The 26,567-nt window shown below is 45.5% G+C and overlaps 1 protein-coding gene across 2 annotated transcripts in view; it reads left to right on the top strand.

Moving 5' to 3' along the window:
* Positions 1-25,657, top strand: part of TSPAN7 (tetraspanin 7) — a 128,410-nt gene extending 102,753 nt beyond the window's left edge. For both annotated transcript variants that reach the window (XM_072815160.1, XM_072815161.1), the window contains 7 exons: positions 2,062-2,250; positions 6,099-6,173; positions 8,799-8,894; positions 10,404-10,559; positions 16,703-16,786; positions 24,348-24,421; positions 24,666-25,657. In XM_072815160.1, the coding sequence (XP_072671261.1) occupies positions 2,062-2,250; positions 6,099-6,173; positions 8,799-8,894; positions 10,404-10,559; positions 16,703-16,786; positions 24,348-24,416 (669 nt within the window). In that variant the 3' untranslated portion in view covers positions 24,417-24,421; positions 24,666-25,657. The remainder of the gene's footprint in view (positions 1-2,061; positions 2,251-6,098; positions 6,174-8,798; positions 8,895-10,403; positions 10,560-16,702; positions 16,787-24,347; positions 24,422-24,665) is intronic.
* Positions 25,658-26,567: the final 910 nt, after the last annotated feature.

Raw genomic sequence — 26,567 nt, 5'->3', positions numbered from 1 at the left:
TTTGCTTCTGGTGGATGAAAGGCATGTTATGTTTCCATTTTATGCTTCCATATGGCAAGAGAGGCTGTTCAAGGGAGCTACTTTTCTTGAGCAGCCACCAGGTGGCAGCAGAGGACTTGAAACTCTTGGCAGCATCCAGGTCTTGGTTTTCTTAACTCATTGAGGCCAACCCCTATAGGAACTTTTCAAAGGCAGGCAGACCTCCACTGGGCCACCTTCTCCCAAATATTAGGGTCAAATGCTATCTCCTCAAGATTGTATCACATTCATTCACCTTCCCCTTATGAAACTAGCACTGGTCCCTCAATCTTTTTCTGATGAAAAACTTTTTTTTTTTAAATTTGTTTATTCATAAGACACAGAGACAGGCAGAGACATAGGCAGAGGGAGAAGCAGGCTCCCTGTGGGGAGCCCTATGTAGGACTCGATCCCAGGACCCCAGAATCACACCCTGAGCCAAAGGCAGATGCTCAACCACTGAGCCACCCAGGCATCCTTGATGTAAAGCTTTAATTGTATCTTTCGCAGATGGCCCTACAGAGTAGAGAGGTAACTGGGGTGGGGTCATGGGAATATCAACAAGCTCATGCTTTTCCCACTGATCCCTTCCTCCACATGGGTGGAGCGCCCTGCACAGAGAAACAATCTTATGGTGGAGCTTGGTGGCTCCAGACTGCGGGGCTTTTCAGAGTGTACAGGAGAGAGGCCCAGGCATCTTCACTGGCCCTGCCATTTGGTTCCTCTTGTAGCACATATTTAGGACAGTGTGTTGATGGACAGGGGAGACCTTGGCAAGGGTGAATATTGATGTGTATCATCTTGTTTTGCTCCTATTTCTCATTATGCCTCCTCATTTGGATAGCCAGGCTGAACAGGAAGCTGAGGCATCTGGGATAGGACATTGGGCCATAGGGTGGGGCAGAGCTGCGGAAGGGCTCCCTTGGACATCCAGGTTTCTTTCAAGACTCATGAGATGTCAGAAGAGGTGGCAGTTAGAGGGATGTCCATTTGAATGAGTTGCTTAGCTATTGGCAAACTGAAAGAGGGACCAGCCAGGGAAGTAGAGACACAAAGTCTGCCGCTGGGTCATGTAGCCTGCATGGGATGGAGGGCAAGGCATAGCTTGTAGCCCCAAGTCTGTCCCCTAAAGTCAGGGTCTGACTGATGCAAGGGTCTGAAGTTTAGACATGCTGTGGGGATTTCCTTTGGACCTATCAGCAGGATTTGCCAAATCGCATTACGGCTAATTCCAGGAGTGATTCAGATTCTTCTGTTGTTTTATATTGAATAAAGCACTGTAAATAAGGTAGTATATTGATAGGGATTCAAAGATATTTTGAGGGGATCCCTGGGTGGCGCAGCGGTTTGGCGCCTGCCTTTGGCCCAGGGCGCGATCCTGGAGACCCGGGATCGAGTCCCATGTCGGGCTCCTGGTGCATGGAGCCTGCTTCTCCCTCTCCCTCTGCCTATGTCTCTGCCTCTCTCTCTCTCTCTGTGACTATCATAAATAAATAAAAATTTAAAAAAATTTAAAAAAAAGATATTTTGAATTTTTGCTTTTGTAGAGATTTTTGTTATAATAGTGAAAGGAAATCATCCTGTTCCATAAACTATCATGCAAAACATCCTTAAAATGTACTGTATCTACATGTGGCATTGAAGAGGACAGCCGACATTCTTATTGGCATTATGCCCAGCTCAGCATTGGGCGGCAGCTCTCTGACCGGGCCTGGGAGGGCTCTCAGACCTGTATTAACATGCATTTTTAAAAAGACAGCTTTAAAAAAAAAAAAGGTTCCTTGTTGTCGGCTAGACTTTCAATCCATAGGATAGCCACATATGGTTTTGCATAAGGGCCAGATCTAATTGTACAAAACCAAAGTGTCTTTACCCTCTGATGGCTTGAATGACTGGCCTCTGCCACTCCCCGCAGCTTCGGGACTCCTGCAGCAAGTGCCACTTGCCCACGGGAACATGAGTCTTCAGATCCAGGCCACATCACAATATCGATTCTCACCTTCACAGTTTCACTGTTTCTTCTCCCCCGCCATCCCTTTTCAGATCACTGGGGTGATCCTGCTGGCCGTTGGAGTCTGGGGCAAACTTACTCTGGGCACCTACATCTCCCTGATTGCTGAGAACTCCACAAATGCTCCCTATGTGCTCATTGGAACTGGCACCACCATTGTGGTCTTTGGCCTATTTGGATGCTTCGCAACCTGCCGTGGTAGCCCGTGGATGCTGAAACTGGTGAGTCTGTCACAGCACAATACTGCTCTTTCAACTACTTTTTGAAAAAAAATATCGATCACATGAAAGCAGCATGGCCTTTCCAAAAGCCCCACACAAGTCAATATGCCTTGACTCTAATTTTAGTCCAGACTCTTGCCTAATCCACCTTTTAATCCTTTAGAGGGCCAAATAACCCCAAACACAGCCTGGCACAAAAAATCCAGTTCTGGTCCCTTGGGGTAGGTGGTGACAAAGCAGTGGCCTGTGGTTGCAAGAAGCCATCTGTATCTTCATGGCAAGATGCCTTGGCCCAGTTTTGAATTCTTTCTTAGAAAGCTCTTCAGGTACGTAATGCACAGCTTTGGTGGGCAAGGCAGCATCCTGACCATAAGCAGCCTTTCAGCTTCCAGTTCCCACTGGAGAAATACTTTCTGCCTCCTTGAACTTGGCCATGCTTGGCTGTATGGGCACACTCTTCTTTGAACCTGCACACCCTGGCTCAGTGCTATGGGAGTTGAGCTAAGCCAGAGCTCCCTCACTCAAGGAAGGGTTGATGCAGTGCCAAATGGTGGCTACTAGGCCCAGTGCTTGGCACCTTTACTGTAATAGAGCACACATGGTGTGATGTTTCCCAAAGGGTAAGGGGCAGGCTGTTGCAAGGCTGTTACCACAATTCTTAATTTTTGGTAGACTCATTGCCTAATTGTCCACTCACTGCTCATGCTCTTCTTTAATGAGCATTAACATTGAAAGATTTTATAGATGTAGCAAGGGCCTCTCCTCAAAAGAACATTCTGTTTAAAGAGATTTCTTTCAGAGGCCTCATTTTGTGAAAGGGGAGAGTGGAGGGTCCCTCAGTGCTGTGTTGCCTCTACTTCCTGGTTTAGCCCTAGGTTAGGGTGACATTTACTCCCCTCGAGTGACTGATACAAGTGTGCAGGTAACTCACTCCAAAGGAACCACCTTCCAAAGTGGCACTGATGAGTCTCTTGACAACTTCATGGAGGGAGTGTTTGATCTGGCCACTTCTGTCCTGCAGACCATGCAGGAGGTCAATGCTCTGGCCAGCACTGATTCTTCTGGGTTGATGGAAAAGCCATAGTGAAGCCACATGGAGGCATTTCTGCTGCTGTCACCTGCCACTCGACGCTAGCACCCGGAGTCTGCCCTTCCAGGACTTCTTACAAGACTTAGGATTTCTTTTGGTCTAGTCCTCAACTCTGCATGCCTGCTTAAATCACCTGGGCAGCTTTTTAAAAACTCCTTTGCCAGGGTCCCACCTCCAGCCGGCTAAACCAGAATCCGTGGCTGCAGGGCCCTGGCATCACACTCTCCAAAGGCTCTCTACGAGATTCGATTGTACAACAGGGGTTGAGAACCTCCCGTTTAGTTCACTGAGTGGCAAGGGGAGAATCTACTTCAGAGGCATAGAAAAGAAAGATGGCTAAGAATCCCTGTGTCCAAACAAGAAGGGAGGAGGCCTGGCTTAGGTCTTTAGCGGCAGGGAAGTAACCTCTTTGGGCCACTGTCCTCATTTATGAAAGAATAGCATTGGACTAACTCAGCAAGGTTTCTTCCAGCCCAAATGCTCCACCTAAAGGGGGATGGCAGAGGGGCTACAACACTGGAACAGTTCTCTGTGGCTCTGCTGAAGCTGGTTTCAGACCACTCTGCCATCTCCTCCTAACACTTGGGAGCTCACTAGCAGGTGAGCCTTTGGGGAAGATTGCTGGGGGTTTTGTTTAGTTTTTGTCTTTGGTCTTTTAAAAACCCATCAGTTCCTTTTATGTGCTAGATGCTGTACTGGGTGCATAACCTGCCCAGCTTCACATGACTGGTGTGTGGAGAACTAGGGTTAGAACCCCTAGACGTCTCCTTCCAAAGCCAAGACTAGTTCTACTACAGTCTTTTCATGTGGAGAAAGCTCAACCCCTACCACCTATATTTAGTACAAGCTTTCCCCCATAGGCTTTTGGCCAAGGCCTTCTGAAGGAGAAGCAGCTGTTCTCTGGAAGCTCCTGGAAACAGGGAACTTCCCAGAGACAGGAAACTGCTGATCTGGCCGACAAGAGCGGAAGTCACTTGATTAACTCTCATTCTAGAATTGTATGGTTCTCATTTAACCTCATTAGTTGCAAAACAACTGAAAATAACTACTGCCATTTCATGGAGGCCCAGAGTGGCTGCCTCTTCTTTAGGAGCCCACAACAAAGTGAGGATTCCAACGTAGGAGGCCTTCTGACCACACATAGTCAAATGTCTTTGCTCCCACCTGCCTCCTGACACTTACTGCCCCTAGGATGTTCTGCTGGATTCTAGGCCTGGTGTGAGACTCTCCCTAGAGTCAAATGTGCTTCTCACTGCATTCTGTTGAGTTGACAGAATGTCAACCAAGTTGAGAGACAGATGTCATGTACGTGGGGCATTCTACTCACAACCGCATTTGCTTAGTGGCTGTGCTTTAAGTGCATGTAGAGACTTTTGTTAATATCGCAAACAAAACTGGCCTTCTAGGGGAGTATTTCCTCCTTTTAACATATGTGCCACTAACCAAGAAAAATAATTTATGATCCTATGCACATATGTACACTTATAAGTAACTAACACGACCATGTATAGTCTATCCCAATTCTATAGCATCACCTAGGACCCTTCCAAACATTCAGGACTGTTGTGTTTCATTTTGAGATGTGAAGAAACAGATTGTAAGACATATGCTTTGTCGGAAAAGAATCACTTCTCTTTCCTTTTATCTTCTTTTCAAAGCCACAAAAATGGAAACCCTTAATGTCTTCTAAGTACCGTGTAATTTATCCCTGAACTTAGGAGGCACGGGTGCACACCCGCGTGTGCATGCACACATGCACACACTTGGGAAGTATAGGAAGCATGAAATGAGTAAGAAGCAATAAGGGTTTTCGAGACTTACAAACAATGTTAGTAGTGTAGCTTGCTTGCTTTTTAAAGGCTATCAACTCTACGCACTGTGTGAAACAAGAGAGATAAGTAGCCTACTGGCCCTTGCCTTGATTAAGTGCTACATCCAAGCCCAATCACCATATTGAGGAAGCGTGTTGACCTGTGTGCATTGTGGTCTTTCTGTCAGCATGAGCTTGATACAGTTGCAAAGGAATGGGGTTTGAAGCCATTTTAGGAGATGTGCTCAAGAAAACTGGAGGGATTTACCCAAATGAAGAGAAGCAGCAGGTTCACATCATAGCTGTGTTCATGCATATGAAGGACCATTGCATAGGAGCAAGGTTGGATCTCCTGAAAGCGGTTCCAGCACCAAGGAGTGGAAGTTACAAGTAGGCCAACTGTGGCCAAGAGAAAGGAAGGCTTTCCAGCAACGGGAACAATTTGAAAACTGAATGGGCCACTAGGGGTACGAAGGTGGAGGAACTAGTCTAGGCTTGCAGAAACCACATGAAGGGTGCACACAGATGCCAGTTGACCATCATGAAGGAGGTCATATGAAGGATTCGCAGACAAGGCAGACCTGTGACCTCCAGAATCCTTTTTTTTCCCCCAGAGTGCTTTCTGGCTCAACCATTCTAACATCAAAAATAGGGGCTACCTGAGTTATAAAAAGCCCTTCCAGATTTCTCCTGGTTGAGCTGAGTCTCCGGATGAGCTCTCCTCAGCATGTGTGGCCCAGAACGTTTATGCATATTAAATAGACACATTTCTATATTGAGGCTCCTGTGGGGAAATCTGGACAAGAGTATTTTTAAACTTTTTCTCAACTTTGTCTGGGGGATATGAGCATTTGTGTGATTCCCTGTGATGAGAAGTAACCTCCCCTAAAGGAGCACTCCTTTTGATCCTAACGTGCCCTCCTTTGTCCCTATGTGCTTGATTTTCAGTATGCCATGTTTCTGTCCCTGGTGTTCCTGGCTGAGCTGGTCGCTGGCATTTCAGGCTTTGTGTTTCGTCATGAGGTGGGTATACACAAAGCAGAGAATTCAGAGGGTCTTTGGGAGGAGGATTTTTGAAACATCTTCAAATGTACAAGGGGCCACATGTAGGCTGTCTGGCATTTCCAGTGGTATGGCTGTTTTCGAAACATCCTTTCATATGGGCTGAAATGCCCAGAAAAATCTAAATGCAGGAATTTCACCAAACTTGACACCTTAGTTGTTGATCCTCATTTTCTTCCTTGAAATGGCTCCTGCATGAAAGGTTTTCCACCTTGTCTTAAAGCAGTGACCTTCAATGTAGTTTAAATATTCCTTTTAAAATACAGCTTCAGGGCACCTGGGTGGCTCAGTCGGTGAAGCATCTGCCTTCGGCTCAGGTCCTGATCCCAGGGTCCTGGGATCAAGCCCTATGTTGGGCTCCCTGCTTGGTGGAGAGCCTACATCTCCCTCTGCCACCCCCACCCCCTGCTCGTGCTGTCTCTCACTCTCTCTCAAATAAATAATATCTTTTAAAAAAAAATCGCAGCTTTAGCAAGGCACAGGTGGGTGTCTATATAATAAGATTTCTGTGACTGCTTGATTACTCCCAAAAAGCCTGCCCTCCCCTGTCTCCTCCACAGAGCCCTGGGGGCTGCCCCCCACCCCACCCCCCACCAACTGGGGGGTAGAAGCCAAGCCCAGGAGTGAGGGGCCCTGCTGCTCTATGTGGTGGTGAGGGGGAGAGAGAGAAGGCCATCATGATCTGAAACCCCTATAGCACTTTGTTTCTAATTGACATGTAATAGTTAAGACTTAAGAAGCTGGAGAAAAAGAATTCTGAATAGTTTTGTGATCGTAACTGTGGTTTCAAGGACATTGCTGACTGTCTCAGATCACATGTGACCCTCTTCCCTTGCACTGTCCCTGTGGCTGCTCTATTTAGACAATGAGGCAGAGACGAGACGACCTCATGCTGTCTGTAGCTACCATGGTGTCCCCTGTCAGATGTGTACAGTGGTGATAGGTCAGACAGAGTGTGCGCTACAATGAAGTACTGACCCTAACACCCCCACAGCCTGTTATCGTACCCTATAAATCACGGTAAAACCAGAACTAGATACGCATATGTTAGAAAGGAATACAAATTCCTAACCAGATAGACATGGAAAACACGATGAGGCTGTGGACAGTCGGCCATGATCTGCCCCAGACCCCGCTTCTGTGCTTGGCCAAGTTGCGTTCCCAGGGAGCTTGCTCATGTGCTTTCTGCCCCTCTTCCCCATTGCTCTGGTTCTCCCCTTACCAGAGCTACAAGTGCAGGTGTCAAGGCCGACTTCTAGAGCCCATTTTGTATGGGTGCTGCGTCTGGAATTAGGTTCCACATTCTTCTTCTCAGGTAAAACCTGATGAAGTCCTGGCTTCCACAGCCCTGGAGGTGCCCCCAGTGTGTGTGTGCACATGTGTGAACTCCAGATGCAGCTGAGCCCTTACCCACTTTCCTCCCACATGCTGCCATGACTGGGGTCCCTGAGGGGAGGGATCAGTCCATGGTTCCTGATAGTCAGGGCCTGGACACCCTTATCTACCTCACCTCTGTGCATCTGAAACTCTTAGAGGAGTGGTAGGTGGGGCTTACAACACCACCCATGGCCCACCAGCAAGGGGCTTGTTTCTTCAGTGGAAATCTTCAACGTGGTCCAGGGTCTCTTCCATGTGCACCTGCCCACCCTGCAGAGACAGTGCAGGTGCAATGAAATGAAATGAACAGCCAAGTGGAGCACCCACCATGGCTTAGAAGCTCTATGTGACTAATGTCCATTTATCTCTTGTATGCAGTCCATGGGCAGAGCACCCAGTATTTCAGCAAGGAGCATGCCTATGTAAGAGAGTCACCATACTTCGCCCCAAGCTTCCCACCAGGCAATTAGTGTCATTGGCTGTCCTCCCACTCCAGAGTCATTTTGGCAACCGGGGGCAGTCCTACCATATGTGGGGAGTTGCCTGGTAACACACCTGACACCCCACCTTCAGCAGGTTTCCAGGGGAACAGAGCTTGAAAGTTAAGCCACAGCTGAATGTACTCACAGAGGAGCAGAAAGGGTTTTGTGAATTACTTAGCAACAAGGAAAGTTCATGTCCTTTCACCTCTCTTTTTGGCCTCGATGAAGACAGGTCAGTGCAGGTTGGTTTTGCCCTACTTCTGCATGCTAGAATAGGGGTCTCTTCCTGGCCAGGGCAACATCCATCTTCCTGCCCTCTAGTGACCTGCCCTTTGCTATTCTTCAGAGCAAGGGCAGTAAAAGTTAGAGACAGAAGAAGGCCATCAATCAATGTGAAGAAAATAAGCAGAAAAGCCAGGCCTGATGTTGGGGCTCACTCTCCCAGCTCTTGCAGAAACTGGCTACATCAGTGGGTCATTTCACAAGGCAGGCTTCTTCCTCTGGATTGAGGAGGAGGAAAACATTTTCCTTTTTTACATTCCTGAGCTAATAAATCCCTCAGCAAACTTTCTGAGATCTTTTGTCTCAGAAAACAGGGCCATTCGCTCCCTGGCCTACATTTATTCAGAGATTTTCAGAAGAGCCATTTGGGAGTAGAAGTCAGTATGAATCTAAGTCCATTTGGGTGGTGGTGGACCGGGACCACATTCCTCCCTGCCTTCTACAGATCAAGGACACCTTCCTGAGGACTTACACGGACGCCATGCAGAATTACAACGGCAATGACGAGAGGAGCCGGGCTGTGGATCATGTGCAGCGCAGCGTAAGTTCCAGGGAAGGAGACTGGGCTGGTCACTGCCTGTGATGTCAGGCCTCAGACCTAGGGGCCACTGGGGGTGTTGGACCATCAGCATTTGCTATTGATTCCTGGCCTCCAGTTCCATTTCCTCAAGTTTATACCTAGTACTTGTCCAGGGTCCAGTTATCCAGGTAATTAGCGTCAAGAGGGACCAGTTCCTGCAGCTTGCTTTTCATCAGTATGGATTATGAGCATCCCAAGGAAAGCTAGCTTGCCCTTAAAATCCGAAGCCTTGGAAAGGAAGCAGTCAATGTATGGCAGCCTTGCTTAGTTTTTAGCATTGGCTCCAAATGGCTGGCATTCTGGAAGTAGTGTCTTTAGTGGAGAGCACCAGTGAGAGCGTGTCTACCGGCTTGGGAAGCATAGTGGGGGTGGGCGGCGGGCCTAGGAAAAGCTGAGGGTCTGGCAGGAGTGAGACTGCCCTAGGCGGCCGGTGCTTTGCAGAGGAGATTGAGAGAAGTAGCTGTCTCCTGCCTGGGGGTGCTCAGGGGGATGAGTGCTGGGGCTCAAGCCTCAGGACCCATCTGGGTCACCTGGGTAGCTTCCTGGTTTGGGGTGGGGGGGTGTTCTTTTGAATGTTTTGTTTTTTACTTCAGAAGGAGTATTTTTTATCTTTATTTTTTCTGGTATTTTGATCACATTTCAGACTCACCAGAAAAGTTGCAAAAAGAGCATAAGGGGCTGTATACCTTTTACCCAGATTCACTAATTCATTTCTACTTTTGCCCCATTTCCTCTACTACTCTCTATGTCAGGGGTTGGCACACCTTTTCTGGAAAGGGTCAAACAGTAACCATTTTGGGCTTTGAGGAACATGCAATCAGTCTCTGTCACAACTACACCGCTCTACTCTTGTGGCACAAAAGCAGGCATAGTATGTAAAGGGACAGGCTTGGCTGTGTCCCCCCAAAACTTGATTTACAAAAGCAGAAAGCTGGGGAGGGGGGCTATAGTTTACCAATACCAGCTGTCTCTTTTTCTTCTCTCCTTTCTCTTCTCCCCCCACGCCCCTGCACCTACCCCCCAAGCCATTTACTTATTGGTAGAGATCCTGTGATCTATAAGATTTAAAAAGATCATTTTTTTTTTAAAAAAAGATCTTTTTGAAGCCATTTTTGTCTCACTGTCCCCATCAACAAGCCCAGTTTTGTTGATCTGTACCTTTAACAGCACCCAGGCCACGCAGGTGGTTTTGATGCTGAGCCAGGCCAGAGAACCACCGCTTCCCTTTATGAAAGTGGTAAGAAGGGCGACACAACATGTGATCTAGGACTAACTTCCTTCTCTCAGTTCTTCCTTCTCCCAGTGAGTATAATGGATAGTAGAGCCTCTGCTCACCTTTACTCACCAAAGCTGTGCCTGTTGACCTGAGGTCTTGGCCTTTGTTTCTCTAAATGCCTCAGGGTAGTGAGGGAAGAGACCACAGTGTCTTTGATCTGCACACATTGGTTCTTTCCCTTTCCCCCTTAACAGCTGAGCTGCTGTGGTGTGCAGAACTACACGAACTGGAGCACCAGCCCCTACTTCCTGGAGCATGGCATCCCCCCGAGTTGCTGCATGAATGAAACCGACTGCAATCCCCAGGATCTGCACAATCTGACTGTGGCGGCCACCAAAGTGAACCAGAAGGTAGGCTTCCTCTCAGCCCTGATGAGATCCGTGGTGAATGTTTGAGGGGGCTGTTTGTCTCTTTCTGTGAAACTGTGACAAATGGGTCAGGAGTGGTGGTCTAAGAGAGAGTGCAGAATCTTTCCCCGTGGCCCTTTATTGCCTGGGACAGGCACCCAAGGCTGTCCACCTCTGAAGGAGTAGCCGTGACTCAGCAAGAAGCTTCCAGACACAGGGAGGTTTAGCACCTGTTCTTGTTCACCTGGTACTGATGTCAGATAGGGAATATTGCCTTTTTTCTTTCTGCTGCCTAATCTCCCTTCTAAACATGGAATGATTCACAGCTGGGTGCCAGTCCTTAGCAGGAAGGGGACGACAATTGACAGACAGCATCTGCTTCTGCCAGGAGGGTGGCCTTTATTTTAGGGTGTTCTCTGCTCTAGGAAAAGAAATCAACAACTCCACCTCATCTCACTGTCAGCATCCTGACTCCCAAAGAAATCAGAGAGAGAGAGAGAAAGAGAACTGGCTAAAAGAAATGTGAAAGGTAGTACATTCTAGTGAAAATGAGAATAAAATTTCAGTCGTCAGAAGGAAGACCAATTCTGTATTCCACTTCACAGAGAATATGATGGAGGCGTGATAAAACGTGTATGAAGGCTGTCTGTATCCTTAAACATTTAGAGAAATGCCACATAGAAAATACGTTTTGGTAAAACAGAAGGGAGGAAAAAAAAAAACTAAAAAACAACCCCACTGTTGACTTTAACTTCTGTTAGGCAGCCATCAGGTAAATATTCTTTTCTTACTCAGATAAAATTCTGTTCTTCCAAGGTCTTCAAAACTTGATGTGATCTGGGCCAACTACTGAATAATTCATACTCTCAAAATTAGAAAGTTAAGAGATGGTTTCTATGTTTTGCCCATTTATTGTCGGTATTTGTAGCATAAAAGCTTCAGGGCACTGTTGCCATTCTAGAAGCTCATTTTGTCATTCTGGGCTTATTACTTGTTATTGGTGTGGCAAGGTAAGATGTTCAGTACTGACTGCTTCTTGTCCTACCTAAGATGACATCTGTACCTCTCAGAACTTTCTTATGAACTCCACGTTTGAGGCTTCTTTTGCCTCTCATCAGTAAGGTGACTTCTGGTCTCTTCATGGACCTCCCCACAGAGCCCCCAGAGGTGTCATTATGCTGCCATTTTACTTTTTTATTTTTATTTTTTAGGTGGAATGACTACTGTAGTTTGCATATTTATTTGTTTGTTTTTTTTCCCATTGGTGTTCAATTTGCCAACATATAGCATAACACCCAGTGCTCATCCCGTCAAGTGCCCCCCTCAGTGCCCGTCACCCAGTCACCCCCACCCCCCTCCCACCTCCCCTTCCCCCACCCCTTGTTCGTTTCCCAGAGTTAGGAGTCTCTCATGTTCTGTCTCCCTCTCTGATATTTCCCACTCATTTTCTCTCCTTTCCCCTTTATTCCCTTTCACTATTATTTATATTCTCCAAATGAATGAGACCATATAATGTTTGTCCTTCTCCGATTGACTCATTTCACTCAGCATAATACCCTCCAGTTCCATCCACATCGAAGTAAATGGTGGGTATTTGTCGTTTCTAATGGCTGAGGAATATTCCATTGTATGCTGCCATTTTATGAAGCACCAGGCAGTCCTGGCTCCCATGGACGCTCCTATCTATAAAGACAAGAAGCACATCACGGCAGTGAGGTCTTGGCATGACAAAGCCTCAGAGGGTTGTTTGTAGAAGCAGTAACCATCAACTTGGATGAAGTCTTTTTTTTTTTTTACTCCTAAACTTCCTTTTCTGAAAGTTGGGGATCTAGAAGTCAGGAGTGTGGGCTCTGGCATCCACCTGCAGTTTAAATTCCAACTCAGCTGCTCACTGGTGGTACAGCCTTGATCAAGTCACTTAAGCTTTCTTGGTCTTATTTTTCTCAGCTATAAAAGGGAGATGAGGGATCCCTGGGTGGCATAGCGGTTTGGCGCCTGCCTTTGGCCCAGGGCGCGATCCTGGAGACCCGGGATCGAATCCCACGTCGGGCTCCCAGTGCATGGAGCCTGCTTCTCCCTCTGCCTGTGTCTCTGCCTCTCTCTCTCTCTCTCTCTCTCTCTCTCTCTCTGTGTGTGTGACTATCATAAATAAATAAAAATTAAAAAAATAAAATAAAATAAAAGGGAGATGATCGCTCCTGCCTCTCAGGATCAATATGAGGCCTGAGTGAGATTCAGGTATCTAACACGCAGTGCCTGGCCCCAAGTAAGGACAAGAGATACGTTACCTGTGATGTGCAGTGTTAACTGCAATGTAAACAGCAGCAGGATGACGGTGACGCTCGTCCTCCACTACACCACACTGTGTCCTTTATGAGGAATGGTGTGGCAGGTTCTTGGAGGGAGGATCTTTGTTAGTCTTCAAAAGCAAGTTTAAAGTCCTATCCCATAGTGTATCTCTATGATCCTTAGAATTATTTCCAGAAAAAAAGATAGGGTGGCATTTTTTTCATGTCATTGATAATCTACAAATTTACCTTACTGCCTTCCTCCACCCACTATACTACGCTATCGCCTTGCCATCCTGCTTAACATTTTCCTGGGCCCTTCAAAGCCCTGGGAAAGTTACTTAATATCTCCAACCTGGCTTGATCCATAGAGAAAAAGTGAGTAAAGACTGAAATTTGACTAGTGAGTCCCATCAGATATTCCCATTTCATGCCCATACGAACCTCTGAGACAAATGAGGTCCAGGGTCTGAGTCTCAGATGCCTCCCCTGTAAAAGGCAGGAGAGAGAGCTGTGGTGAATATGCTAAGAGTAGAATCTCATCTGTGTTAGCACCCTCTCTCCTGACTCCCTTGTCCAGGAGGCTTGACTACGGCCACACAGTAGTTCTGCAGAATCCTATTATCTATCTACACACATTCTAAAATCCCTGTAGATCTTTTTGTGTCTTAAATCCTATGACTTAAGAGCACAGAAAGAGGACACTTGGCTCTCACGTGGCAGCCAGAGAACCCTGCCCTGTGCAAGTCACTGGGAGAGAGCAGGCTGGAAGGTGAGACTAGTTACACAGGATGTTTATTGTCTTGTTCAAGGGATGGAATTTATTTTGGCTTTGCCGGCAGGATGGTGAAATATCTGCAAGTTCACATGGCTGACAGCACCGACCGAGCCCCTGACTCCATTGGAATCCTTGACATTTTTTAAGTGCAAGGGCAAGAGGGAGAGAGATGGTTATTCTGGTTGGCAGCCACTGAGACTCCTCTTCCCAGAACCCAACTGGGACTAGCTGTCTACTCCTAGGGTTCTAAGTCCACTGCTTACAGATGTTTCCTGTTGGTAACTGTCTTCATTTCGACATGCTGAGAGGGTGAGCAAAGGACCGGCTCTGTTTCTGGATATTTCCTAGGCTGCTTAGCAGGTCTCCTTAAGTTTATCTCACACCTGACCACCAGGCTTTCATCTGAGGAAAGGAAAAGAGATCGTTGTAGGCAGATCAGATCACGATGTAGGAGAGAACATGAGGTGGAATGCAAACATGGCCCTGCTGTGTGCAGATCTGTGCTGAGACCTGGAGAATGGGCTCGCCGGGCGGCCTGGTGAGTGACAGAGAAGAATCCGGAGATGGAAAGCATTTAACTCACCCTTGGTTGTCTACTGTTTAGATAACAACAAAGAAGCGAAATTACTTTTATCTTCTCATTTTAAGTAACCTCCCCTACTAGATAGGATTCATTAATTTGCTTTCTTCTTTGGAGTGAAAAGCCATGGGAGAACTTTTCTTCTAGAAGGGGGCTCCTCAAGTTTTAATGGGCAGCTGAAACGTCTATTTAAAGAACATATTCATTAACATTCATTAAAAATGAATAACCCAGGGATTTGGCAGATTCTGATGGAGGAAGTCTGGATGGAGACCTCAGTTGCTGCATTTCTCGAAAACTCTCAGGTGCTGCTGATGCTGCCCTGGGAAAAGCCTATTTTGAGGAACAACTTTTAAAATGATTTTGTCACAGTTGTACTAACAGTGGGAACCTCATTCTTCTGGTTTCTCTTGCTGGCTGGAGTGAGCTTATTAAAAATGTAGTTGATTCTGGAATCTCCTACAATGGAACAGAAATCATATGTCAGAAAAATATATTCCACTTACATGCAGAATTGAAGTTCATAGAAAAAATATTTATGCCAAAATATATTGCAGAGTAAAAAAAAAATCACCCACCTCACTTCTCTCTGGTTTCTTTTGTTGGGTTTGGGATTCCATAGCTTGAGGTGACCTACCATTGGTGTTGGGCTGAACTTCATTCCTCTGCCCAACCATCATGGGTGGGGGGAGAGATACGGTCATGATGGCCACCTCGGCAAAATGAGGTCATAGCTGCTACACATCGGGAAAGTGTTTGAATATCCGTCCCTTCTCTCTTCTCTTCTTACCTTGAAATCTTCCTAACCCAACCTGCTCACCCTTCCACTACCTTTTGAAAAGTAGTGTAATATATACTTTCCCTAGTAAAAATGAAATCAGCAAGCAGTCTTTTACTACAAAGAGAGAATCAAATTTCAAAATTCCTCATGAGCAGAAACATATTTCCTTTCCCACCCGCCCCCAGCCTTCAAATTTGCATCAGCTAACCAAGGAGTATAGTTGGCCCATTGCATTGAAAACACGTGTCAAAGCACTGCTGCTAAGTTAATGCATTTCTCCTCTGTAGACAGACTGCAGACGCATAAAATATCACTTATTAGAAGGTACAGTGCTGGTAGAATTTTCATAAGCTCTGAGAAACATTAAATTGCTAAATTTCGAATTTAAATATGGGAGACGTGGTTTTTTGTGTTCTTCGGATATTATTGCAATTTAGTATGCCTTGATAAACAAGAATCCTTTTTAACCCTGCTTATGAAATTAATGTCTTGATTTCTGCAGACTTCATACATTCAAGTAGAAGCCCTTTTTCAGAAAACTGGAAAAAGACCATGTTTTCTGAGACTGTAGAAGTCAGTTCAGAAATCTAGGCTCACTTGGCCTGGTTTCAAATAAATAATACATCTAAACACACAGACAGACAGACAGACACAGTCACACACACACACACACACACACAAACACGCACACACACAGTTCGACCTGTCAAGCATTTAACAAGAAGAATCGGCCTTTGCCTTTGTATTATGGATGATACGCAAAATTTGATGTTTCCTCCCTGGATTAGGGTGATAAAATGTAATCCTGGATAACAACAGTAAAAACACTTGTTTATCATCCTTGTTGAACTCCAACCAGATCATTTATTTTAAAGAAAGGAGATTCATTTTATCAGTATTAAACTAACATTGAAATTGGTAAAATGGATGTTGGTTTTAATCACAACATTTGGAGATTTCATAGTATGTTGAAGGGAAATTCATTTCATTTTATGGATGAAGTCATTGATATCTAGAAAGGAGAAGTGACTTATACATAGTAAATTTGTGGAAAAGATGACTTGAAAACATAGGTTTTTCCCTATTAAAAAATTAACTTACTGGTCTCCTTAGGAAGAACCCTCAAACACTCTAAAGGTGGCAGGCATTCAAACACCCTCCTCTAACCTGATGATTTCACTTTATTTTTCTAAGATTGTATCTTTGTTGTCAAAATGCTAGTAACTATGTTTATGATCCCGAGTCTTTCTGTGCAAGGATGTGGAATGCCTTTGTATGGTTGGAGTCTCCTTCTGTACCTCTACAGGTTCACTTCCTAGGTCTGACAGATCTCCTGCTACCCTTAATCCTACCACTGAAACATTTCTGGTTGAAAGTATATATCTGGGACTTGCTTTAAAATAATCTAGCCAGGGGAGGAGAGTTGAGCAGATTTCAATGAAACAAGATTGGCCACGTGTTCACTGTGAGCTTAGAGAACGAGTCACTTGGGGGTTCACCGTACCACTTTCTATACCTTTTTGTATGTTCAAAATTTTTCTTTTTTTTTCAGTTTGAAAAGAATGCTAGTGAGTTCCTAGGGTGAGTCACAGTTGCATTTGCTGACTGCGAGTGGGACTGTATGTTGGGAGTGTTGCAAGGTAACACAGCCCAGTCTGGCCTGGGAGTAAAACACGTCTCTGAGGCTCTCTCTCTCTCTCTCTCTCTCTCTGTTTGCAGGGTTGTTACGATCTGGTGACCAGTTTCATGGAGACCAACATGGGGATCATCGCTGGAGTCGCTTTTGGAATCGCATTCTCCCAGGTAGACTGTGTAGTTGTGTGGTCAGGCCTGGCCTAGCTTCCCTCCCTGGCCTCTGGATTCCCCACCTGCCCCCCTGGGCCTTGGGAGAGGCTGATAGATGGGGTCAGGGCTCCTTGCTCATTAGTCCTCAGGTCATCTGTTTATTGATTTTCCTTTTTCAACTTAAATGAAGTTTTGCCATCAAGGGAATATTGGTTACAGTTCACCTAATGACTAGCTCCAGAAAACAACTTGCTTCTCTGTAGGTCAAATGGAGGTTAACTGAACAAAGTGCCGGCTTAATTGGAGCAGAAACAACTCCAAACATCAACCGGCTGGTCTGGATTTGGGGGAGGCTTTTTTCCCTGGCTGGCCTGGCCCTGTTTTGTGCTTAAGTTCCTGTCGATTCTGCATGAGGGGTCTCCTTCCACAGAAAGCCTACACTTAGCAAACGCCATCTCATGATCATTATTTGAATCCTAAGTTTAATGAGTGTTCCTTAAGAGGAAACTTAATTTTTGGTATGTTAAATCTTATATCCCTTTATCTCCACCCAGCCTCTATAAAAGAACAGGAGAAGTAATTCTGCAAACGAAGTGAGCCCCACGTACTCAAGGGTAGAGCAAGATCAAGCTAACTCTCAAATTTAGCCCACCCTCACCGGGCAGTGCAGTGTCCCACAAGCCTCTGAACTCCCAGCCAAATGATAATATTATTGCTCTGGTATTGCTGTGGGAGAGAGGATTGGCATGTATATTTAACAACCAAATGAAAACTTGATGTATGTTTAACTCTGAATTTTTCTGACCAACAGATCGGTTTTCCAACAAAGCCCAATTAACATTCTTGCAGTAATGTTTCTAGTCCTCTAATTTTTCCTGGCCTGAATTCTCTATTTGCTCTCTTAGACTATCTTTACCTTTTCCCTGCCACCCACCCCCACACCTCTTTCCTGCCTGCCTAGCAATATAGACACACTTTCCTTCTAGCCAAGTTCATTCTTAAAACTTTTTTCACTGAAATATGGCATATCCAGAAAAGTACATAAATTATAAACACACAACCTAATAGATCAGCACAGCATGAACGTACCTATGTAATCTGTACCTGGATCAAAGACTAGAACATTTCCCTGGTAGTTTTTTGTTTTTTTGTTTTTTTTTTGCAAAGAGAGGGTGTAGCCCCAGGTCAGTTGACAAACTGCTTATTCAGTAGTTACAGAAACCCACGGTGACATTTCATCTCACAAGAGCATGTGGACTCATCCCACAGGAGTGCATGCTCCTTGGGGCAGTTTCAACATTCTTTTGCCATGCTGCTTCATTTCTTTGCAACTCATGAAGTGACTTTAAACCCTCAGCACACCAACACACAAACCCCAATGGCACCACAGACGGTGCCAGTTCATCTCCAGAGACGTTTTGCAAAAGGTTGCTGCCCCAAACTTTCTTTCAATAGCTATCACACTTAAGTAGTAACACTTCAGTGACATGTCTGTGATGGCCTGGAGACATTTTAGAGGATCTGGGACTCATGTCCGATACAGCTGTGTACAAGATGGCAATGTCAGGTTAATGACACTGACAGGCCATACTCGTGCTTGGTGGCTAAGGATGACTGTCCCCTTGGGGGAAGGAATATAGGTGAAGGTCTCCCCTTCTGGCTCTCCTAGAACTGTAAAGGGACATGATGCCAATACTCTCCATGGGGAGAAGAGGGCCTTGCAGAGCCCAGAATCTTATGGATAAAGCATGTTATCATCCAAGAATATTCCTTGTCCGGCCATGAGGGGCATGGAGGATTCTCCCATTTTCATTAGTGGAGTAAAGCAAGTCATAAAGCATCTGATTAAGATCTCTCTTCTGCTTCTCTCTCCTGCTTCCCTAGGAAGGGGGGTGGATGCAAGGATTTAGGCTTTAGACAAAATGCCTGATGAGCATTAATCTGTGCTAACCTTGAAAGAAATCCCCGACATGGGGATTGTTGAGTTTGCTCTGTGGCCCTCTGGGGCACTGAGAGAGGAGCCAAAGCCCCGGAGGGAACTTCTGAACAGAAACTCTCTGCAGAGATTGTAGGTCTCATCAAGGTACCACATAGTGGTCAGGATAAGACAACAAAACGCAAAGCCCAATGCCATCGCCTAGCCAATACCATTCACCCACATGAGCAGACGGGTGCAGTGGGGCAGAGACTTGAGACCTGGCATGCTCAGCTTGAGGCAGGGAGAAAAAGAGCCGTAGCTGGCTTTTACTAGCATGATCAGTTAGGAGCTGTGGCTTTTAATGGTGCCAGCAGCCTTGGGGTTCCTGGAAGCTGAAGTTGGCTTCCAGATACCAATAGAGCCAAGGCTTCTCCAGGATGGTGGTGGTGACTTACCAGATCCTATTGAAGAAGAATTAGCCATACTGATCCTGGTCAGTGGCCCAGAACCAAAGCTTTAGCTGTACATGTTCAAATTTTTTAGGACCAGTGTCAGAGTAAAACTGATTTAGGGGAATCAATCATGTTGGTTTGTCTTGGCCTCCCTATACTAAAGCAGGTTCTACTGAGTAGAGGCCAAAGGAGGTAGGAAAGAACAGAGCACTCGCTCTCACTCTCTTTTGCTCTCTCTCCTCCCCTTTCTTCACCCGCCCTCCATCTGCTCCTTGCCCTTTCCCTCGCCTGCTCTTGTGACATCCACATCCATGCTGTCATCTGTGGGAACTAACTGCCTTGTACTTTTGTTGTGTCAGAAACTAAAAGTGATGTAATATACAAGGAAAACTAAGCCGCGTCTAGCCTCTTCATAGACTGTGCAAAAACGTTGTCCCAAGTTAGCTAATGCAGCCAAGGTAAAGCCCTTGAGTTCTCTTTGGGGGCAGCAGGATTTGGGCAGGCCTTTAATGCTTCTCTTCACAAACCCCCATTGCGTAGGCCCTGTCAAGGGAGAGCCCATTTGTCTGGACTCGATGGACAGGTCCTGCTCCTCTATAAATTCATAGCAGGAAGTTGAATGTGTTTTGATAGTGTACCTCCCTGCATCTTTGGCAGCTACTCTTTTACTCAAGAGAGCTTGGAGATAGACATAAACCCAAGCAGAGTTAGAGTATGTGTGTGTGTGTGCCTGCATGCGTGCATGAGAGGGAGAGGCAGGGAGGGAATGAGAATGGGAATGTCGACTACCCTGCCCCTAACATGGCCTGAAGGCCAAAGCTGAGGGTGTCTGAGTCTGGACACTTACTCCATTTGTGACATCGCCTCTCACCTTGGTTGGCTCTCTGCTCTGTGTTGCAGGCTGGGAGTGGAAACACTTCTGTATCCAATGCAAACAGTCAGGGCTTCGCTATACTTGGAACGCATTAGGATGGATTAACCCTCCACACCACAGAATGTTATAGTCCTGAGTGGGGGTGGTAGGGCTGTTTTCTAGAAGAGGGAGGAGAGTTGAGTGGTTTGCTTAAGGGTAGGCTGCTATTCTAGATCCAGGCTTACAATTCTGACCTCCCCGCCTGGCCTGCTGTTTTAAACTTTTGGGCCAGAAATCACCCTCATTCTTGCCTCACATAGAAACTACAGGGAATTCATCTTGTGCTTTTATAATGAAAGGGTTTGAATCTGTGAAATTGAAAGGAGAAAGGTACTCATCAAAAAACACGGGTCTTCCTGCTACACATCCATCCCCTGACCCTCACCCCTGTGGGACCTCCCCCAGTGCCCACAGGCTGCTGGGATGCTTTATTATGAACCAGGAATTCTTTTCTGGGACTTGTTTACCTTTTCTGTACAAAGGACAGGCCAAAGCTATTGCTAGCCTTGATGAGACATGGCCAAAGAAGGCTAACGGAACTACTTATTTCCCTGGTCTCTGCAGGGCCTGAGATGGTCCCTAAGAGCATTTATGCAGTTTTATATCAAACCAGATTCCTCAGCACTTTCCCAAAGACATGGAAGTTTTATTTAGTTTACCACTTCAGTCATTAGCTATACCATCTCCACAGGCATTATAAGGACCTAAGCTTTTGACCTATTGCTTGTCGCTGGCTGGTTAAGAAAGTTGCCTTTATGACTTTGCTGTCCTCTCTGTGCCCCTCAGGAACCGGGGATTGGGCTACATCTGCCTCCCATGGTGATGGCAGGGAGGATGCCCTCAGCCGATTGCCCTTGCATGTCTTGTCTTTGCTGACCTGGGCCTCCACCTCTCTTGAGCCCCTCTCTCCCACCTCTTGGCATCCACCCTATTCCCAGAGATTGACAGAGCCCCAGCGATACAGCCCATGTCACTCACTAGAGCTTCATGGCGCTCAGACCTCTCAGGCTGTCTCTGCGGGAGGGCCCAGAGTCAGCCTTCTAGAGGCCCTTTCTGGCTTCTCAATTCTTGAAGCAACAGAGCATCCCTGAGATTTCCATGACCCAAAAGAAAGCAGAATGTAGTACTGTCAAGGCAGACAGTGGTAAAAATAAAATGTTAGCTCAAAAAAACAAAACAGATGAAGACTAATTATAAAGTCTTAGTCAACCAAGTATAAATAATCTGATCTAAAACACCAGAGGCCAGACAGCACCAGGCCTTTCACCGGCCATGGAATGGCGACTGGTGGTTCTGGGGGTCTCCATCCTGAGGGGTTTCCAGCATGAGAGACCAGCTCTCCTTTAGCTCTCTCCATCCGGGGCTTAAAGCAGAAGTCCCAGGGCCTATTTACTGAAGCCAGGACACGTATCAGCAGTGTGCTTCTCAGGGCCCAGCACATACCTCCGCTCCTAGAGTGCTTTTTACTTATAGTTAGGCTGGAACAAGGTTTTGTTTACAGAAGGATGGACTTTTCTGTGTACAGATGAACTGAGTCTAGTGGCAAGCAAGTGTTTGTCCTGACTCACACTGAGGCAGAGGCTCTGGCATTGGCTGAACAGGCTTCCTGTTATATACCCAGAAATCACCTGGTAACAGCTGCTATGAAGTATAGGATGCTCCCCACACACACATAACCCCTGGCTTTCCATTGACTTGGTACTTATGGAGGGTAGAAGTCAAAGTTTTCCTTCAAACATGGTAAAAACACCATAGCAGATTTGAAATCCATAACCCTGTGAATAATCCAAAATACCTACTATACCCCAAATCCTAGTTTTCTTACAGTAGAATTAACTAAAATAAAAGCAAGTATGTACAAAAAACTGTTTTCACATAGTTTGTATAAACCTTAGTTCAGGATGCGTTGTGTTTTTTTTTTTTAAGGAAAGCAAATTTCTTAGTAGATGTTGAAAATTAATTTTTAAAAATCTGTCTTTTTCCATGGGCAAACAGAAGGTATGATTTTGCCCCAGAAATATAAAATACAGTAAGGTTTTTGGTTGTTTTTTTTTTTTAAATCATCTTTTTAAAAACATTTTTACTTAAATTCAATTTAGTTAACATGTACTGTATTATTAGTTTCAGGATAAAATATAGTAAGTTTCAAAGCAAGTAGCTTTTATTTATACCAATATTTTTAGAAGTTATTGTTTCTGTGACAAAGTATGCCCAGTGCTTAAGAATGATGCTGTTCCTGTTTTTTTAAAAAAAAAAAAAAGTGGAGGCACATGCTATATTTCCCTGAAAGCAGAAGTTTTAGAAACAAGAAATAATTAGACATTCTAAAGAATCTTCTGGCTGTGTGGCTTGTGAATTGCCACGGAGGCCAGGAGCATCGGCAAGCACTGAATTGTAGCAGTGTGGCAAACCATGAAATGGAATGCTAACTAGCGTACATGCTCTAAGCACATGTGAGCCCAACAAGGAGACACTAAACTGATCAGCTTTACAAAGAAAAAAGAGTTTAGGAACTCGAGATCAGATGAAGAGTTGCCCACTGAAAACCCTCTCTCTAAAGTTTGCAGTATAAGGCAGGAAAGGAACCCCTGATGTTGTGAGACAGAGGAGTGATTCTGGAAAGGACAGGTCTAGGCTGAGCTGTAGGGGTGGGAGGCAAGGAAAGAGGCTGTCCTCTGCTAGGGGAAGAGGATGGAACCTTAAGTTCTGTGTGAGCTACCTGGGTGGTTTGAGGGAAAATTCTTTAACCTCCCCTGAGCCCATTTTCTTATCTGGAAGGTCAGAATGGTAATATTATACAGGGATGTGGTAAGGGTTAAATAACTTGATACACTTGAATATGTTACACCTCTAATGCTTGCCTGTTTTGTGGCCAAAATCTGATTTTTAAGAGTATCAAGTGTGTTCTGGGGCGCCTGGGTTGTACAGTTGGTTGAGTGTCTAACTCTTGATTTTTGGCTCAAGTCATGATCCCAGAATCGTGAGACTGAGCCCCACATCAGGTTCTGTGCTGGGTGTGGAGCCTGCTTGAGATTCTCTCTCTCTCTCTCTCTCTCTCTCTCTCCCCCTCTCTCCCTTTTCCCCTTCCTACCTGCTCACTCGCTCTCTCTCAAAAAAAAAAATCAAGTATGTTCTGGTATATGTTGTTCCTAGGAAATGGCAGTTCTAATGAAAAGGGACAAGCTACAGGGGTCATAGTCCTTATAGTCAGGAGGGGATTATAATTCGTGTCATTTGGAAGAGAATTGTGGCAGTTACAGCCATAGCTCCTTTGGTGATTTGGTGGTATGGGCATGATACTATGTATTTTGTGGCACAAAATGATGTTGGCCAGAGCCTTAGTAGGAGATAGGCTGAGTCCAATAACGTGGTGATTTTTCCTCACCTGACAGAACTTACAGTTTTTATATGTCACAGTGTAGTTTTACTTTAAAAAAGGAAGAGAACAATCTGGGATTTCAGCAAGAAACGTAGCCAGGGACTTGGTATCCGAATGGGCGGGTAGAAAGCCAGGGGAACTGAGTTCAGGGGCTGCCCCAACCAACAATGAGTGGGACCTGGTGTGGCTGCAAGTGTCCCACCTGAAAGATAAGGGCAACCATGTGGGCCACATGAGTGCTTCTCTCACCTAGAAGGCTTGTTAAAACCCCAGTGCTGGGCCCCACCCCTCAGAGCATCGGATTCCACCCAACTGAGGTGGAAACCAAAGTTTAGGCCTACAGTGTCTACCTGGTGAGAGACAGAGAGAAAGTAAGGCCCTGATTTCCCCTTCTCCCACCCCAACACCTACCTCTCACAAGCCATGACTTTCTTACTTCAACTGGCAAACTCACGTAGTCAAGAAATAGTGTCTCATTGCCTCAAGGAAAGAACTATTACCCTGTCGGCCGTGTATGGCTGAGGGATCACACCATATTGAGGTACCTTCCCAATGTGTATGTTTGGTCTTTTGGTACATACCTCGCTAGTTCTCTGCTGCTTCCATTTTTTCACCACTCTCATAAAATATTTTAAAAATGAATAAATTTTCAAAAAGCTTACATGTCAAAAGTTGTTTTGAAGCTGCCAGAGCAGGCTAGAGTGGAACCTTAGGGCCAGTTCTAGAAGCTTCAGTTGTCCTGTCCTAGCAGTCTCATATCTCACCCCTGAAATCCCGTTTGATCTTTTTCTCCAGTGCCCTTTATCTTATTCGCATACAAAAGCCCTCAGTTGTTAAAAACTATATCTTCAGGGGTCAAAGAAGTGTGTAGTTCAGTGACTTAAGATTGTGGTCTTCGTTTCTCCTTCTGGCAACAGCTGATCGGCATGCTGCTGGCCTGCTGTCTGTCCCGATTCATCACGGCCAACCAGTATGAGATGGTGTAAGGAAGGTGAGTGGATGTGGGCAGCGTTTGATTTCGGGGTCCTCCCTTGGGGTGAGGGTACCACCTGGCCACTAAACTCACTCGATCTCAGTGGCACCTGTGCCCGTGCTGAAACCTCATTTCTGTGGTGCTGGGGAGGAGGTGTGGTCCTCGCTGTGCAAAGTGTATAGAATGCTCCTTTTAGCTTGTTACCTTATTTTTAAGTCCTGGTGACGGGTCAGTCACTTACAGGTTTTAATTTCTCTCTCAGTCTTTCAAGAACGATGGAATAAGAGACCTGCTTTCAAAAGGAACCACAGCAATCTTTGAGAGACTTCCCGAGGATGATAGAGCACAGTCCATAACACACCTGCCCCGCGCTCCCTAACCCCCAGCCAGCGTGCAACTGACCCGCCCACACGGTCTCTGCTCCACCTTCCAGCCCGCATCCTGTGTAGCGTTCCATTTGGTGAAGCCCCGTCATGCAGAGTGTACCCGGGTTCCCTGCATCCAGTCCTAGTGGACCCCTCCTGAGGCCCCATGCGTGCCGGCCCCTCCATCCGTACTCGATCCGACTCTAGCTCCTTGTAGATGACTGGTTAGCGCACTGTCCCTGGCCCCGCTGGGCCCTGCATGTAGCGTGGAAGGCTCCTGCAAGCCCTTCGTCACGATCGGTAAATGCCTTGCCCCTTGGTGTAGATAAGCTGATAGCGATCTGTTCTTTTGGCTTAATCTCCTTCAGTTTGGTTTTCCCTTTACTAAGGCTCTTTCCTACCTTCTTCAGGCTGCCTAGGATATGTAAAGAGACATAGCAGTAATCGCCAGTGAGAAGAGAAAGCCTGTGTCATGCATGAAGGAAATTGTTGAGGGTTAGGTGGCCTCCTTGCTCATTATTGTTACGTGCCTGGGCGTGTATAGACAGTTTAGTGCCCCCATGCCCCCCCACGCAGTTGAAACCTGTATAATCCTGTTACCAAGCTGTATTGTTGCCTCCTGTGAAGGAAATAATATTACTTCTGTTCTTCCCCAATTAATTGCTGTTGCATTATTTTACTTGTTTCTGTACTTTTTTTCTTTGCATCGACATTACAGACATCGAGGACCTCATCAAATCAATTTAAAAACGAGTGTGAAGGGGGAACAAAAGTCAAAATATTTTTAGAAGGTCTTAAGAAACAATGCCTCTGTCTAGCATGCCAACAAGAATGCATTGATATTGTGAACATTTGTGATACATGTATTAATAAATAGAATCATTACAAATTGTTGTGTTTTGTTCTTTGGTTATTGTGCAAGCTTCTAAACTCCTATTTCTACTTCATCTTGTTCCACGGGGGATTGGAAGTGGACCACCTCACAGGCTGGCACATCCCTGTGTGCATGTTCCCACCCCACTGAAATAGCCTCAGGCAGTGCAGAAGCCCAAGGGTTAGACGTTTTTATGGACATTTCAGAAAGTTGAATCATTTATTGTGAACAGAATGTATTGTTGGCTACAAAAATAGAAGCTTCATATTATCTCACACTAGCAGCAGAAAGATTTCAGCAAAGTTTTCTGAAGTGTGAATGTCATTTACAAAAAAACAAAAAAAAAAAAAAGGAAATGAGCATCTATTCTTTCTTTCATTGTTTCTAATGAGCATGTATCCTTCCCTTCCTTCTTTCTTGTCTGGATTGAAGAAACTTGGTCCGGAGAAGAGATGACATCAGACCAGGCAGTCGGACCCATGCCCTGGTTTGTACTAAAGTATGGAATCCTTAGGCTTGCTTTAAGCATTTTAGAATAGGTGCAGGATAGATTATTTGCGATCTGCATTTTCCTTCTTAATGAGTCACCTTAAAAAAAAAAAAAACTCGTGAAAGCATATATTGATCTGTTCCCAAATAAGTGAATCTAAAGAGCTCCCTCTTCTCTGTAGAACAGGCTATAATTAGGATGGAGATGGCATTCTAACCATATACATGTATGAGTCTGAACACTGCATGCTGTCCACAAAAGGCATTGCCCCACGACTTCAGACAGTTCCTCCTCAAAGGGTCAACATTTTTAGAGAATTAAGGAGATCTTTCTTGGAGTTTCCTTGGGTTTTTCTCTAACTTTTTGTGTTGCATTCTTAGTTCATTAATCTGTGCTTTAAAAAAAAGTGGTGCTATTAGCTGCATTTCAGTTTTG

The sequence above is a fragment of the Canis lupus genome, chromosome X (assembly GCF_048164855.1).
Source record: "Canis lupus baileyi chromosome X, mCanLup2.hap1, whole genome shotgun sequence".
NCBI classification, from domain to species: domain Eukaryota; kingdom Metazoa; phylum Chordata; class Mammalia; order Carnivora; family Canidae; genus Canis; species Canis lupus.
The sequence above is the reverse complement of the archived record's forward strand: the minus strand, read 5'-3'. Positions and strand labels throughout refer to the sequence as shown.